At 48.8% G+C, this 17433-nt stretch overlaps 2 protein-coding genes across 2 annotated transcripts in view; both read right to left on the reverse strand.

Annotated features, from left to right (window-relative positions):
* LOC131482427 (USP6 N-terminal-like protein) overlaps positions 1-17433 on the reverse strand; it is a 409820-nt gene that overhangs the window by 279027 nt on the left and 113360 nt on the right. The gene's annotated exons all lie outside the window — the stretch shown is intronic.
* On the reverse strand, positions 7371-9918 carry TEX51 (testis expressed 51). The gene is made up of 8 exons (XM_012931216.2): positions 9672-9918; positions 9505-9579; positions 9194-9283; positions 8968-8985; positions 8806-8889; positions 8021-8096; positions 7881-7932; positions 7371-7517 (listed from the first exon to the last, which is right to left on the reverse strand). The coding sequence occupies exons 1-8, from the start codon at positions 9874-9876 to the stop codon at positions 7371-7373; spliced, it is 747 nt and encodes a 248-aa protein (XP_012786670.2). The 5' UTR covers positions 9877-9918.

A 17433-nucleotide genomic window follows, 5' to 3' on the forward strand; every position in this document is an offset into this window, starting at 1 on the left:
GCCTGCTGGCCGCTCGGCGGCAAACTGGGGTTTTTTAAGATGTTTGCTGCCTGAGGACACCCATGACTAAGTCCAATTTTAGTGTAGGTGAGTAGTGAATCTTGGGTGATTCCCAGTGACAGGGTCATGGAAGTTTTAGGAAGGCGTGGGGACTGAGACCTGGTGGTTTGGAGGGAAGTACCCAGGAGACAATTACAGTTAGTTAGATACACGAACCCAATTCGGAATACAGAAATGGCCTGTTTGCCTAGAACATCACTGATCGCCACACACCAGCCCACACCAATACTATGGATGGGGGCCTCTTTGGCAGTGATGGGTATCATTACCCAACTGTTTGGCCGAGTGGTGGAGTGGTCACATCTGGCAGGGTCAAGACTCTTTCCAGCACGTGAGAGAACTTGGTCTGGGGGTAGACTCTATGGGGTTGTGTGGGCACAACCCTGTGGAAATACACGTTGCCCTGGTTAGCTCGCAAGCTGGGTTTGGGATGGACAAAGCTGGATGTGACCATGCCACTTGCCATCACACACAGGTGCAAGAACCCGAAACAGTGCAGGTCAAGGCAGCAGCACCTGAAAGTGCATCCTTTAACAGGATGTGGGATGGGCCGTTTTGCCACTGGAAGGGGACAGAATGGGCAGGGCTGAACAAACCTTAACTCACAAGAAACAACAGAAATCAGTTTGGAGCATAGGTCATGCCAAGTAGGTCCTTGCACCTACTGACCTGCGTAAGACAAGGATGCTAAGCCACAGCATCTAAGGGGACAGGACAAGAGCGGGGCTCTACCAAGTTGAATCAGAGCAACCACTGGCCTTCACAAGATCTAAGGCTGGGAATAGGCCCAGTTGGGCAGCTAAGGGGATACTCTAGCTGGGTTGAGTTTCCCACCAATGAGCGCATGGACTGTAAATTGGGCTGCATTCTGATCAGGGTACGAGTGTAATTCCACTTGGCACAAGTGTGGACTGGGAATGCAAGCACCAAGTTGGGCCAGACCCCAACACCATCTGGTGCTCTGCAGGACCAGGGGAAATGTGGGACTGACTAGGCTAGGTCTCAGCCCTTACTGAACCATGTGTAAGCTGTATGAGGGTATGGAAGAGCCATGGCTGGGTTGAAACATCCAACAATAAGCACCAGATTGGGTTGAAGAACAGTCAGGAAACACCACTGTTCCTGCTAGGACAGGAGGTGAACTGAACAGGGCTGGCTCATGGACCCACTGGTATGCGCGAAACCTGGCACTGGCAGAGTTTCTGATGGAGGAGCCTGGACAACTTCTCTGGCAGGACACAGTCCCTGCAGGTAAGCGCAAGAAGCACAATAGGAAACAGCCCAGAACAGGCCATGGAAATTATCCCACTGGTATACACATGGCATGGATTGGGGGCAGACCAGGCTGAACCTGTTCACATCACCCACTGGTGGATCCGAGCACCAGAACAGAGTGTAGGTCGAGCTAGGATCGGTTGCAACACATACTAGTACACAATAAGGAATGCCAAGGTTAGATGAGCTGTACCAGATGTGGTTGCAGCGCCCAAACAGCACATGTGATAATCAGGGGGAGGAGGCAAAGCTGACAGGGGAATGTGGGCTCCCCTGCTGTACAACTACTTCCATTGGAAAGCGTGAGTCGGGATGGGGGCAGATCAGAATAGGCAGGGCTGTTACACATGTGGGCCTCATGTGGGCTAGATAAGGGAAGGGCCACAGTGGGCTGACTGTTCCGACTGGTGCAAGCAAAAACTAGAGTGGGTGAGGGTTGGTTAGGCTAGCCGCAGTACTAGCTGGCAGAGGCTGGCACTTGGAGCTAATTCTGTCAAGTCAAATGCCAGAACTACCTGGAGAGTGCATAATCTGGGAGTGTGTGTGGCCTAGAAGGGAAATAGTGGGCACCTCCTTCGGGGCTACCACTCTCACTGGACAGCACGAACACCAGGACAGGGGCAGGGGTGGCTGGACAGAAGGGCACCTGCCAGTAGGTGTGTGAGCTGGATAGTGGGTTGGCTGGGTTGAGCTGGGCTTCAATGCCCATCAACATGTGCGAGAGCTAAACGGGATGTGGGACAGACTTGACAAGCCTGCGGTGCATACTGGCAAGCATGGGAACCAGGGTAGGGGGCAGAACTGGTGGGGGTTATGGGGAGTCACCCCAACCAGGCTGCAGCTCCAACCGGTTTGCGTGAGGACTAAGTATGAAGTGGGCAGGATCGAACTGGACTACAACACCCGTTGCTTCACGAGGAAGACAGGGCTGGAAACAGAACGAACCCAGCAATCCCAACGACCAGCATGAGCATAAGCTGATTGGTGTGACGGACGGTGTCGGACTCTGTACTAGCAAACTCGCGCAAGAATCAGGCCTGGGATCATCTCAGATGAAGTTTCTTTGGAGATCCCTCCAACTGAACTGCTGATCTTAGAACCCCAACCATGAAGAGACTGACAGCCAGTGGATTCTGAATAGGGTTCATTGCGATTGGAACTGAGAGATTGGCAGCAATCCAGAACTGATGAACTATCAAAACTGTATGAGCAAGACCCTCAGAGCACGCCTCCCGTTGGGGATCTGGGATGGGTGGGGCTTTTCCCTTTTTTTTTTCCCTGACCCCAGATACAGGGTAAAATGATATTGATGTGGAAACAATGGTATTACCCACTTTCACCCTGTAGCCCTTGACACTTTGTTCCCTAATCAACTAAGTAAGATTATTTAAAAAAAAAAAATTATCCATGCTTGTACATCACAATGTCGTATGTGGAAAATGTAATGACTACAGCAGAAAGAATTGTTCAAACAATTCAGTGAAGTTCCAGTTACAAAACAAGTGTAAAAGTAGTTCACAGCATAGTCAAGAAGCCCCATTTGTCATAACCTCCAAAAATTAAAATATTAAAAATCAAAGAATTGAAAGGTCTGTATTATGATCACCAAAAATGGATACAAGAAATCAAGAACACAAAACTGTATACACAGAGAACACTTACGGTTGGTGGAAATACGTTAGTGCAGTCATTGCAGAAAACTGAAGGTTTCTTGAAATAAAAGTAGACTTGTCATGTGATCCAGCAGTCCTAGTGCTTGCTGTTCACAAGCCAAAACTTGGAACCAAATTGTCCAGCAGATGAACGGTTCAATGAAATGTGGCATGTAGATACAATGGAATATTACCCAGCCTAGAAATGGATGATATTAACCATTTGCCACAAAACAGACTCAATATGAGGACATAAGGTTGAATGAAATATATATATATATGAATACGATATATAATGAGATATATATGTATATAAACTGCTAACAAAACTAAGAAAATAGAAATGATTATATGCATCAGTATTATTGCACATATATCTTATAGAATTTTTATAGCATTGTGATACCAATGTTTAGGAATGTTCAACTGTAGTTTTAATGATCTGCTGTTGCTATAATTACTGAGTATTGCCAGTCTATTTAATTATTGTTTGTAGCCTGTATTTCCACCAGCGTAAGGTCATTTTATTTCCATTTGTTTGCGAAGTTTTAAACCTTGTAATGTAAATCTAAAAATGTTATTTCAGAATTTAAGAAAATGAAAATGGAAGAAGAGAATCTCTTTTTTTTTTAACATTTACTTATATTTTATTGGAAAGGCAGAGTTTTACAGAGAGAAGGAGATACAGAGAGAAAGATCTTCCAGCTGCTGGTTCATCCCCCGAGTTGCCACAATGGGCCAAAGTTGAGCCAAAGTGAAGTCAGGAACCAGGAGCTTTTTTTGGGTCCATGCAGGTGCAGGATCCCAAGACCTTGGGCCATCTTGTGCTGCCTTCCCAGGCCACAAGCAAGGAGCTGGATGGGAAGTGTAGCAACGAGGACATGAATCAGCTTCCATATGGGATCCCTGCAGATGGAAGGCAAGAATTTAGCCATTAAGCTATCACTCTGGGCCTTTTTTTTTTTTTTTTAGATTACATGTTTACTAGAAAGGCAGATTCGATTTACAGAGAGGAAAATGTTTCACCTGCTGGTTCACTTTCCAAATGGCCACAGAGGCTGAAGCTGAGCTGATATGAAGGAACCAAGGGCATCTTCTGGGTCTCCCATATGGGTATAGGGTCCCAAAGCTTGGGGCATTCTCTAATGCTTTCCCAGACCACATAGCTGTTGGAAGGATAGTGGAGTGGCTAGGACACAAACCAGTGCCATATGGGATGCTGACTCTCACAATATGAGGATTCAGCCATTGAGCCATTGGGCCAGGCCCTTTCATATAAACAACAGTGTGATAGAAACAAAGCAGGTACTCTCATAAGGAATGCAAAAATCTCCAGCAGTAAAAGCACACTGTGCCAACATGCTTAAATCAATCTTCAATTTTGAAAATGAAATTTTCAAATGATAACACATTTATAGGCAAGATTTAATTTTGCTAGATAAACTTATTCATAAATTTAATCAATATGTGTAGTTGATCTGTGGTTTTAATAGAAAAATATTTTAAGACCACTTGGAATGTCACCTCTTTGAAAAATGATTTTTCCAGGATCTCAACTAAATGTAACTTTACCAGACATCATATTGTCCGAAGTTCAATGCTGGTTCATACCGAGGGCTATAAAATGAACTCAACCGGGTAAATTCTAACATTTTAATTGTTTACTCTTTTCTGTAATAATAAATTCATTTTATTTTGGATGATGTTTACATAGTTGAGAGGAATGTATACACACACGTGGACCACTGATTAGCGTGGGAAGGGTCGAAGAATGGGGAAAAGTGGAAGAGACAACTGCCTTCAATATCCTTTTATCTTCCTATATCTTGGGAAAGTGGGGCGAGAAGGGAGAAGGCTGCTTCCAGCAGGTCAACCGCATCAGTACCTGGGATTGGGGGACTGCCACCTGTTGTCATCCCACGTTTCCTGATGTGGAGCACATTCCAAGGTTAGTGCTTAAACGAGTTCAGAGTTCTGAGATGCTGTTGATTTCACTGCTCCAAGGTTGAGGAAATCCTTCCAGCATCCATTGGCTGATATAGTCCACCTTATAGTCTCCACTCGCCAGACACTTGCTGTCAAAGCTTGGCTGGGACAGTTGTTCTGTTCGTGCTGTGCTCCATAGTACTAGGCCTTCTCTAGCTCTCAATGAACTGGTTGCCATGTCCCCCTGGGCATGTCCATCTGGGCATGCTGTCCACTGCACAGAAGTCAGAAACTCAGGAGACACAGGTATGATGCATGTACTCCATGATCAGAACACAGACCCTCTGATTTTTCACATGCTGGGAGTTCTGAGTCCAGTGGTCCAGTTTGGGGGAGTCCCCAAAGAAACCTCACTAGAGGTGATCCCCAACCTGACTCCTATTTCTGTCAGCTAGTATGTGGTCCAGCTTACTACATCACCACATCAGCCTACATAGATTGGTGGTTGCACTCACCTGGTCAGTTCTGTCCCCAAAACCGTCTTATACACAAACCAGTGGATATGGACGCCTAGCCTAACTCTGTCCACCACTTATGCTTGGCCCTCACACACACCACTGGGAATTGCAGCCTAGTCAGAGTTACCCCAATAACCCCTAGCAGGCCGACTCACAGCCTTGGTTCTAGCACATGCCAGAATGTGCAGCAGACTGTTCCCGTCTGCCCAGCATCCCGTTTGGCTCTCATGCACATCAACAGGAGTTGCAGTCTAACTCAGCCCAGCTGACCCCACTGTCCAGCCCACACTCATGCTGCCTGTGCCACTTACTGCCCAGCCAGGCCTGGCCCTAACCCTGCTTCTCATGCTCACCAGTGGGAGTTACAGCTCATCAGAGGATTGCCCACAATTTTCGTACTAGGCCCACTCTCATCCTTAAATCTTGGACTTTCCAGGTGGTTTATGTTCTAGCCTGACAGGGTTTGTCCCCATTCCCAGCACCTGCTAGACAATATTGCGGCAAAGACTAACCAGGCTGCACTTTGGCTCATGAACGTACCAGTGGGTATGATTGCTTAGCCCAGTCTGGCTTTTCCCCTAAATCAACTCATATGCAGGACAGTGTGCTTTGTGGCCCTGTCCAGCCTGTTCTTCACCCCCTACTGTACTTGTTCCCCATACCAAGTCTTACGTGTGCTGGCAGAAGCTGGAGCCTAAACTGGCATGACTCGCCTCACCTCAGTAGATGAAGCTGCAGCTCAGCCAGCGCAGGAGCCCCCAGGCTCCTGTAAAGAACTGTAAATCCCGACTCGGTTCTCTCCTGAGTGTTAGTGTCATGGTTCAGCCTAACATGGTCCAGCCTGTTCCCTGACACTCAGAACCCTGCCAGATGGATCCTCCAGCCATGGCTTTCGTGTGCACTGATAGATGGCAGTTGATAACTAGCCCAGCTCAGGTCTCTCACATGGGCAGGTGTGTTGGTTTAGCCCTGAAAGATCCTCCCATTTCCCTCCTGTAAACCACCCACTTTTACCCACCTCATGTACCTGCAAGTGTAGTAGGGCTTCATGGTTAGGACAGTGCATGAAAAATGGAGTTTTGGCAATGCACAGAAGCAACTGCCCATGCTGCTGCTGAATAGAGCCAGTGACTCTGATGGGACAAGAAATCTTGTTTGAAGAGCTGGGCCAGGGACCCCAGCTGATTTCAGTAGACAGGAAGGAATGGAGTAAGAACGGATGCGGGACAGCAGTGGGTTTGAGGTTTAGGGTATACTTGTTAGCTTACATAACGCAGCATCCTCACCCCACTCCATCTCCGTGCTCAGCTAAGGAAAATGTGAGTCTGAGGACAGCAACTCGTAGCTGAAAGACTCCACACCTTGATGTGGCAGGGGTCCCTGACTAGTTCCAGGGGAGAGGCTTCAGCAATCTGAAAGGGAACGGAGGATCAAGGTCAAGGTCACAAAGGGGAGAAGGGCTTCAGGTGTCCATTTAGCCTGGCAGTCTGGGAAGCAAGATGACACAGAACGAGATGGAGCAGGTAGGGCAAGGCCAGGGGACTCCCTAAGGACCAGGTGACCACACTGGTTATGGCACTCGGGTCTGTTTCCTTCAGCTCTCACCAAGCCATGAGTTGACTCTCAGCTCCCATGTCCTACTGTCAGAGACAAGGATCCTCATCTCAAGGCCTCAAGCTGCCCTGCCCTCTTTGTGGCTGGTGAGAAACAAGTGAAGTCTGAAGGGGCTGCCACATCTAGGGGACAGGACCAGTGCAGCAGGAGGAGGGGGTGTTCCCTGAGTGGGGGAGTCATGTGGAGGAGAGGAAAGGGAGAGACATACATGACCCTGTGTGGAGCCCAGCAGGAAGCACAAGGCAACGTCAAGTTGAAGAAGAGCTGCTGTTTTAATGTGGTGTGGGCCTAGGGAAACTGCTGAGGGAATAGGGCCACCCGGGCTTCAGGAACTCTGGGTGCTCACTGTCCTGGGAATCCCAGGGTGGAAGGGACGAAGGGAGGAAGTGGTGTTGGTAGTGGAGATGGCCGAGCTTCTTGACAGCAGCTGTGGCTTCTGTTCGTTCCCAGGAGTCGCACGGTTATCTCCTTCCTGCCAAGAGAGGGTGGTGGCAGGCATTCCAACCCAATGCCCTTCTGTGGCCTAAGTTCCTGAGGTCTCAGGTCAGTGCAAGCAGCTGTCTGCTGCTCTTCACATGCCAGGGTGCAGGAGGTGCAGAGTGCATTTGCAGGGAGTCTTGGGAGACACTGTCAGCCACAGAGGAGGGCATCATGTCAGTGAGGACCAGGGCCCTTCGCTGTGCTGACCTGAGTTCTTGGTCCTTCCACGTTTGAGCATGTGTGGCTCATGCAGATCCAGCCTGGCGATCCCATTCTGCTATGGGGGCCAGGGCTGAAGTCTGTGTTACCCCAGAATGGGAATCTAGAGTTCTGGAAGATTCTCCTTTGCTTATACCTTTTTTGCCTCCTCTTTCTTCTTCTTCTTCCTGAGCCACAAAGCATAACATCTGGGCCGGGAAGCAGAGTGGAGGTGGCTCAGCCAAGGAGCAGGTGTTGTCTTGCCTGAGGATGCTATGACTTGGAGACGGCACTCACCCGCCTGCAGGTACAGCTAGGAGCAGCATCGTGCTGAGGCCCAGGATCCACTTGTTCTGCCAGTGCCTGACTGGGGCTGTGGAAGAAGAGCCAGGTTTGGAAGTTGGACAGCTGTCCCAGCTTGGTCATCTATTTACAAACATGGGAATCTACTCTGTGCTCATCCAGAAAGGAGGGAGGAAGGAGTCCTGCTCTCTGGGAGGCATACGTGGACAATGATAGTGCTGCATCCATAGGAAATGAGACAGGCCCCAGGAAAGAGATGAGCTGATGGCCAGGAGAGCTGGAGAGCTCATCGGGAAACAGAACCTCTCTGCTGGACTTGGAATGACAGAAGTGCGCTTCCAAAGGCAAAGGGCACAGTTGTGTTCCAAGTGGAAACATGCTCTAACACAGGTGCTTGGAGTTGGCTGGCTGGCTGGCTGGCTGGGCTGTCATGGGGAGTGGGCGTGAGCAGTCACTTCTGAAGCAAGGTCTTGTGAGAAGGCTGGACTGTATCTACACAGTTAGACACCACTGTTGTCTCTTGACCAAAGATTTTACAGGTGGCACCAAGATGGGTTCGGGGTGCTTTTCAGGGATGCTGGCCCCAGAGACCAGGAGACACATCACCCTAAGGCTCTAAAGCTGGAAGTACAGGTCAGGAAATCCTGGCAGGTGTAACTCTCCCAGAGGAAGAGGATGAGGAGGAAGAGCATGAGCAGAAGCTTGGATCTGGCAAGGAGAAACAGACAGAAGCCACAAGGCTCCCAGCGTGGAGGGAAAGGACCGGGGAGGTGCCTCACCTGGACACAGAGTGTGGTCATCACAGGTGAGGAAGTGCGTCCTGCAGTTGGCACATTCTGTGATTTCCAGTGGTATGTGGACGTCTAAGGGGAGGGACAGCAGGAGTCACAGAGGAGCAGGGCCTTCCCTGCTACCTGAGCTCAGGCGCCAAGAACACTCACCGCAGGACTCATTGCAGACTGCTTGGGAGGACAAGATGGTAGAGAAACTGAGTGAACTGAGCACGGAGGAGGCAGGAGGAGCTGAGAGTGGTCAGGGTGTGAGGGGGACCGGCACGTGGCAGGCAGGAACAGGGACTCCTGGGGAAGGCCTGGGAGATACCGCTGCTTTGGGTACTGACAGGCAGCAGGGGACTGTGCGATGGGCCCAGGCAGCCCCACATCTCACCCCTCTGCTCCAGCTCCTCCGACCTCTCTTTAAGTTTCTTGGCCAGCAGGCGTTTGTACATTTTGAGCTCCTCTAGCAGCAAGGCCTTGTCTGGGTGGAAGAGAGGGGGAAAGGTGCCTGACCCTTTGGTTTGCTTAAGGTTGGGGTTTCAACCCAAAATTCTGTAGAGTACACACAGCTCTCCTATCGCTGTGTCAATGTCTGCCCACACCTCCTTGCCCCAAGTTCAAAGGACCACAGGGAGCTGCCTGGAAAGCTGAGCTTCTCCGAGCCAGGACTCAGGTCCAGGGCATCTCACTCAGCTTCCTCACCGCTTCGTAACCTCTTAATGGAGTCATCTAATTGAAGGAAAAATTTGGCTGTTGTTTTTTCCAGATGCTCCCGGTCTGAGGGCAAGGAAGTAAGCAGAGTACAGGTCAGGGTCAGGTCCAAAAGGTGCCACAGGCCCACTCCCTGGTCTCCTGGCTGTGTCTCTCACCAAGGAACAAGCTTTTGGCCGAGGTGTCAACTGTCAGGAAGATGGATTGGAGGCTTTGGGACAACTCGACGGGTGGCCCTGGGGCGCCCCAGAGGATTTGCAGGTCATATTCCAGCAAGGCAGGCAGTTCTGGCCAGCAGTGGAAGCAGTTGTTTCCACAAGCTGAGGGCAGGGGGCAGGCGAGTAGGAGCAAAAGCAGCAGCATCTTCTGGGGTCCTCCCACTGTAACCTGCTACCCTCCCTGACAACTACATTTGGAACACAACAACTGCTCCCCCGGCAACTGCATTGCCATGGTGGAACAGAGGTGAATTCCACAGAAGGGCCAACTGTGGTGAGGCCAGGCTCTGTTGTTCAGAGTCAAGCAGGAACTTCAGAATCCATTTGTTTCATTACTCAAATCTCGGTCCTTGTCTCTGGTACCAAATCAAAATAACAAGAACAAGGCTCTGGGGTTAAGGAGGACTTAATCTGTACAGATCAGAGGGTAGCAGACCTCCTAGTCCCAATAATTTCCTCCCCTTAAGAGGGTGTTTGGTGGTACTTAAGGGGCAAAAAGGGCATGGCCTGGAATAAGGAATACAAAGGACAGGGGCAGCTGCTCATTGGTCTCTGGCCTGAATACCAGAGGCTTGTGCTTTCTTGCTCTGTTTTGTGCTGGACTCACCTGTAGAAACTGACATGAGGAGCAAAGCCAGGTGCACCTTATGACATTGGCAAGTATGAAGCCAGCCGGCCAACCCTGAAGCATCCACAAAGTGTTCTGCACCAGGTGGTTGTGGTGGCCATATGGGCTTCTGTCAGCTTGTGGGACACTTGCAGGTGGTAGCTGCCTTCTATCCCGGACCTGGAGTTCTGCTGCTCAGACCTGAGATTCACCTAAATGGAAGCTTGAACATCATGCTGTCTACCAGCATGCCATCCCCTGCAGAAGCAAATGACCTTGTAAGTCGGGGATTAGAATGTTGTAGTGCTGACTACACCACTCCCTCACTCCATGGAGTTAAGCCTACAGAGGCTGGCTTGGATACCAGGGCCCAGGGCTACCCATAATCTGTATTGGAGGCATTGTTTGGGAGCTTGGGTCCAACTCCTTCTCTGAAAATGGCCTCACCAATGCCAGGTGGGAAGAGCTGGAAAAGACGGATCTGACTGCCTGTATCTTGTTTCTTTCTAAAGATTCATTGAAATCAGAAGGACACACACAGCCCAACCCACATACACACACAGCCAGAGTAAGCGATTTTCTGCTCACTGGTTCATTCCCCAAATGCCTGAAAGAGGCAGAGCCAAGCCACGTTAAAGTCAAGAGGCTGGAAGTACATACGGCCTATGGCATGGATGGAAGAAGGCCCAAGTACTTGGACTATCATCTTCTTGCTTTCCAGTCACATCAGCAGGAAGACAGGACTTACACTGATACTCCAAAGGAGATACCCGCAACCCACATAGCAACTGAACTCACCAAAGCACCTACCCCTGATTGCCTTTCTATTCTATGGAATAGTCAAATAATGCTGCAATTCAAGAGATGAGAAGGAGCAATGCCCCGAGAGGATTATGAGAATATAATCTGATTGTAGATGTGATGAATCATCCCTTCCTTCCCTCTCTGTTGGTCAGCCATATGGGTAAGGAAGTTGTGCCTTCCCAGAGTCCCTCACCTGGGAAATGAGCTAGCTGGAGGCAGGACCGAGATGTAGGCATAACTACCTGGCATTAGCACAGACGTTAAAGGCCAAAGTCGAAGTCCTTCACCAACTCTCTCCCCCGCACATGCCAACCACACACTCTAGGGTTCCTAGGCCACTTGTTGCTTGGACAAGTGGCTACAGACCTGGGGATAATTTAGTCCTCAGTTCTAGTATGATTCACCCGACCCATGCAAAGAACTCAGGACAGCATCATGCTTGTCATTAGTGTTGAGGATAAAGGGTGCAAATGAGAACTAACCAGAAGAACAGATAGATACTTGTGGCCAGTCTAGGAGCATTGCAAATGTAAATGTATTACCTCCCGTGTGTCATTCTCCCAGGACATCATGTGTGCCATCCACCAGGGGCTTGTTGAGCCTTAATATCTAGTTTCATCACTGAAATGTGATTGATTGTGAAAATCCCAGACCCTAAGCAATTGTGCCATAAAGTTCAAAATCAATTTTTAAAATGTAAAAACTATATATATAGTAATATATGCAATATATAGTAATATATGTATATATATATATTTTTAAAGGAATGTGATTGGTTGAATCAATGTTCATGCAATAGACCTTGATGTCCAGGCTTCCTCACATCAGAAACTCAGCAGAAATGATCTGCCTCAAAGTTTTAATTGTGCAATCACACAGCATTATGGTGTGTCCAGCCGCTGTTCTGAGTCATGTTATCAACATTGTTACAGAGAAGCGTGGAACAGGTTCTTGTTTTTCTTCAAGAAACAATTGAGGCATCGCACCAGAGTGATGAGTAGGGTAGCTAGCATTGATGGGGTAGGGTGTGTGTCAGTTCTCTTGGCTTGCTTACTTTTCACTTTGTTTCAAACAGCTTTTTGTTTTGTTACATTTGCCCCAGATCATTTATGCCGTGCTCAAGGGATTGTGCGAAATATTACTTTTAGGATTCTGAAATCAGAACTACTATCTGGCTGCTTTTTCAATGATATTCAGAAATATCGTACAGAAAGTTTGATGTATGTGATGAAACTCTTAAAAATAAATGTAGTGGGCCTGGCGGTGTGGCCTAGCGGCTAAAGTCCTCGCCTTGAAAGCCCCGGGATCCCATATGGGTGCCGGTTCTAATCCCGGCAGCTCCACTTCCCATCCAGCTCCCTGCTTGTGGCCTGGGAAAGCAGTTGAGGACGGCCCAATGCATTGGGACACTGCACCCACGTGGGAGACCCGGAAGAGGTTCCTGGTCTCGGCATCGGATTGGCACGCACCGGCCCGTTACGGCTCACTTGGGGAGTGAAACATCGGATGGAAGATCTTCCTCTCTGTCTCTCCTCCTCTCTGTATATCCGGCTTTCCAATAATAATAAAAAAATCTTTAAAAGAAAAAATAAATGTAGTGACTGAGGATTTTAGTGGCAAATACAAACATTTCTGAACACTCAGAAATTCTGAGATGAAGGCATGATGATTTTAAACTGTCTATGGGACCAACACTGTAGCACAGGCAATTAAGATACCACTTGTGACACCGTCATCCCATGTCAGAGTGATGGATTCACGTTCTGCCTGCTCCCATCTGAGCCATCTTCCTACCAGCGTACCTGCAAAGATAGTAGATGATAACCCAAGAGCTTGGACCCCTGTGTGCTGTGTGGAAGACCTGGCTGGGGCTCCTGACTCCCACCTTCCCAGACTGAGTGTTTGTGACCAGTTAGAGAGTGACTCCAGTGATGGACAACACCTCTTCTTCTCTGATTCTCTCTGTATAATCCTAAATAAGTCAATAAATGAATCTTGCAAAAAAAAAAATAAATAAATAAATAATGTGTTAAATGTTCAGGAAATGATAGAATGCATTAACATTATTATCCCATTATTGACTTGCTCAGTTTAAATGGGATGCAACAGGAGAGATATTACAGCAGCAAGGTAATTTGATTTCAATAGTAGGTCACACATAGTTTTTCTGAGTGCACATCTTTCTGTTTTGTCTCAGGAGGCTTCTCATTTCTACCTCAGTTTACATCATATTCCTCATGAGTCTATTGTCACTATCCAATCTCACCAGTAGAATGTGAAAAAGGAAGAGGAATTGTATTCAAACAGTAAGTTTCCTGACTAGGAGAAATATCTGCTCTCTCGTGGGGCGAAAAAATCTGGTAAGAATACAAATGGTCCCTTCTGACCCCACATTACTCCTTTGCAAGAAGGGACATCCAGCTGGTATCTGGTTGTGAGGGGGGAGTTTGGAATTGTCTGTGAGCATGGATTCTGCTTGAGAGCTGTCTGCCTGTACTATGGATCTTCATTGCAGAATGCTTCCAGTGGCTGTCTGATTTCTGGGCTGGTGTGATGGTGAATTTTAGGTGTCCACTTGATTCGAATCAGAAATACTCGGGAAAGCATGTTTTCCAAACTTCCTCCCTCAGCATCTTTGTTCCATTCCTGGGCTTTTTCCTCTCTGCAGACATGCCCTAAGCCTTCAAACCCAGGGACTTGATGTTTACCAAGTGGAAAGGCTATCCACACTGGCTCACCCAGATCGATGACATTGCCCATACTACCGTGAACCCCCCTCCCAACGAATATCCCCCACCTTCTTAGCCAGCCATGAAACACCCTTGCTCGGACCCAAGGACCTGCTCCCCTACAGGCGCAAGGACACGTATGGCAAGTCTAATAAGAAGAAAGGCTTCAGTGAGGGACTGTGGTGACCCAGAACAACTCTCACACCAGCGACAGCACTCCTGTTAATTATTTGGATAGGGAGGCCCTGTTGGGGTCTGTGCAGTGGATGTGGGGGACACAAGGGTGTGAAGACATTGTTCCATTGTAGGCAGGGCCACAGGGAACTTCCCGCGGCAGCTCCACCTTCCTTTGCATGGATACCGGACCACCCTGCGGAAGAATTCTAATCCGTCCAGGCATTTTTGCTACTGTGAGACTGGCTTTTTACACAATGTGAGCTTGGAGGTTAATGTCAATAATAATGTCTTACAAAAGGGCCTTCTATTATTCCTACTGTCTTGGCTGTCCCCATTGACCTTATGCTAATCAAGGGACCTGTATTTAGGGTTTCATTCTTTCCTTAATCTTTAGGTTCTCCTTTTCTTTGTGATACAAGATCAGGTTGTAGAATAAGAATTATAGCAGGAACTTCTATTGTTTTTGGGTAAAGCAGGTGGCAGGGTTGTCCTTAGAAACACCCACTTGACCATGACGTAAAAGTCTGAGCCAGAGTTTGACTGATTCTGCTTAAATAAAGCGGACGGCATTATTGCTGAGTCCACTATCATCATGGAATCCTAGTGGTCCATCTCTTTCTTTCTCTCTTTGCGCTGACTCCACGCACACTTCATGAGTTCCGAACCTCGGCCGGAGCTGGACTCCAGCAAGGCCCCTGAGGCCAGGTCCATGGGCAGGAGCGACACCAAGGAGAACAAGGACCAGGGGTCATGGCTGTCACTGCCACAGCCTCCAGCAAGAGGAGTAAGAATGACTCGGAGAAGAGCAGCAACCACAGCCGCCTAAAGTGGAAGATGTTGACCTAAGGATGTCAGTCTCCAAAGAGCTCTCAAGGCCCCCAGCAACCTGCACCAAGCTAGTGTGCGCCCGTCTGAAGAGTATGACTCAGAGAGCTCCCTGGGGTCAGGCTTCACCTCCGAGAAGAACCAGAACTTCACCTTCAAGAAGACAGCCGTGGGCCATGCACCATGACGAGGGCTGTTGTGAAGATGGACAAGAAGGTGTGCTTGGCCTACAAAGCAGGTTTGGACAGGGCCCGGGAGGAGCCCGCAGCCTCAGCAGCAAGGTCAACTTCATCATTGTTGTCCTCCTCTGTAACTCAGATATCTCTGTGATGAAACCTCCCAAGCATGGGTAGGAAGACAGCTGAGAAGCCCCACTGAATGCCTGAGTGCAGAAACCCAAGGTGGAGCAGGCCCCATCCAGCCCCAGAAGTGACAGTGACAGTGACCAGGGGCACAGTATTAGCGAGTAGAAGTCACAGGATGAGGGGCAGTGGGGGAGCATGAGGAGTTTCCACAGCTGTGGGCACAGGATAAGGAGCAGCAGTGCAAGTTGCCACGCTCAGGGAACCAGCAGAGAAAAGCTCAGGGGTTAAGTGGAACCAGTGAAGAGGCCTGGCCACAGGGACCCTGTCTGAGGGCCCTGTCCTGCTCTGATTGGGAGCCCGAGGCCAAGCTGGACAAGAGGCCATGGCATCAGCCAAGAAGCTCCAAGCTCCAAGCACATGGTCCATGAGGAAACCCAGCCAGAGGAAGAGAGGACAACCCAAGGAGAGGCCCCAGCCAAGCAGTGAGGCTGGAGCAAAACTGGAAACAAGTGTGGTTGTGAATGCTTATGGAAGAGAATGGTGTTTGAAAGACTGGCCTGAAAAGAAAGATCCACCCTCTGGCTAGCATTCAGTCAGATGTACTGTGGCATCAGAAATGTATGTTCAACAGCAACAGGACAGGCCCAGGTCCCAAGGTCAGTCCCGCCTTATGCCTGCCCTCCCTCTAATCTCATACCCCTTGCAGCCATGCGGCCCCTTCCACCCCAGTCATGCTCACCTCTGCTCCAGTTTGTTCAGTCCCACCACACTGTGGCTCCAGGACTCGGACACAGATGGCTGATCATCAGTGTCACCTTAGCAATACCATTTGCCCCAGCTCTGCCCCACAGCCTTGCCTTCATTTTTCCTCCAGGACTTTTTGTTTCTCTGAGTTCATGTTGGAGCTTTTGTGTCTCCCTATCTCCAGCCTGAGCAGGTCCTTGACAGCCACTTCAAAGGCAGACCCATGCCCATCATGGTTCTTCCCGGAACATGTCTGGGACACAGATACTGGTGTGAAAGATGAAAGGGACCCCAAGAACCTTTTTCCACCCGAGAGCTCACACTGCAGACATGAATGTTAGGCAACAGGATGTGCTGGCTGGGGCCAGGGACACATACAGTGACCTTGGGGGTTGTCCCTGGCTGCTGTGGCTCCACTGGGCACTGGCACACCGGGTCAGATCCAGCTTCAGGCACTGGTCCCAGAAAGTGCAGGACCGTTGGGTTGGGAACCCAAGCAGTGGGCTCTCACTGGCCACTCTCTGGGGAACTCATCAGAGAAACTTCCAATGTTCCCATTGGGGACAACACAAGCATGTGACTGCTTAAGGTGACATGTGAGCACTAGACCAGTAAGGGCTAGGTATGCCATGGTCACATCCAGCCAGAGATCTTTCCAGAACACCACTCTTATTTTCTACCTTTTCCACAAAGAATGCCATCATGTGTGTGGGCTCCGTATAACCTGCTGCAGGAATCATTTCCAGTCTCCTGCTGTCCTAACAAAGGCTGCAGTGAAGAGCCATGGCCAGGGCTGAGGCCGGGTGTGTCCACGTGGGTCATGCTCCTGCACCTGCCTGCTCTGACAGGATCAAACTCCCAGCTGCCTCTGCGGGAAGGTAAAGGGGATCCCCTCAGCAAGGATAAGGAACCCCAGTCCTGCACAGCTCAGCATGCATTTCCCAAGCTGAACCTTGAAGGATGGTTTCATTTCAGGCCATTGAGATTGAGCAAGTACTCATGTATTTAAGGCTATTCATCAAATACAATGCACACACATTACACACAATACGTACACATTCTCACTAAATACACTACACACACAACACAAATACACACACACAGATCCACAGTACATACATTGCACAGTACACACATGCTCATTATTCCATTGGAAATATAGAGCACTCATCATAAATATATGCAATGCACACATAATTCAGACCCATCATACATACTACACACATAACACACACACATGCTCACTAGAGCCACTATAAACATACTACACACATAGTACTTACATACAATAAACACACAATACAGACCCACAATACACACTACACACATAACACACATGCTCACTAGAGCCACTATAAACATACTACACACATAGTACTTACATACAATAAACACACAATACAGACACACAATGCACACTACACACATATTATAGACACATGCAGATTAAAATGACCAGACATACTATACACACTAGAAACATACTTATGGAAACATATGATATAGAGACC

Source organism: Ochotona princeps, chromosome 17 (assembly GCF_030435755.1).
Source record: "Ochotona princeps isolate mOchPri1 chromosome 17, mOchPri1.hap1, whole genome shotgun sequence".
Classification (NCBI taxonomy): domain Eukaryota; kingdom Metazoa; phylum Chordata; class Mammalia; order Lagomorpha; family Ochotonidae; genus Ochotona; species Ochotona princeps.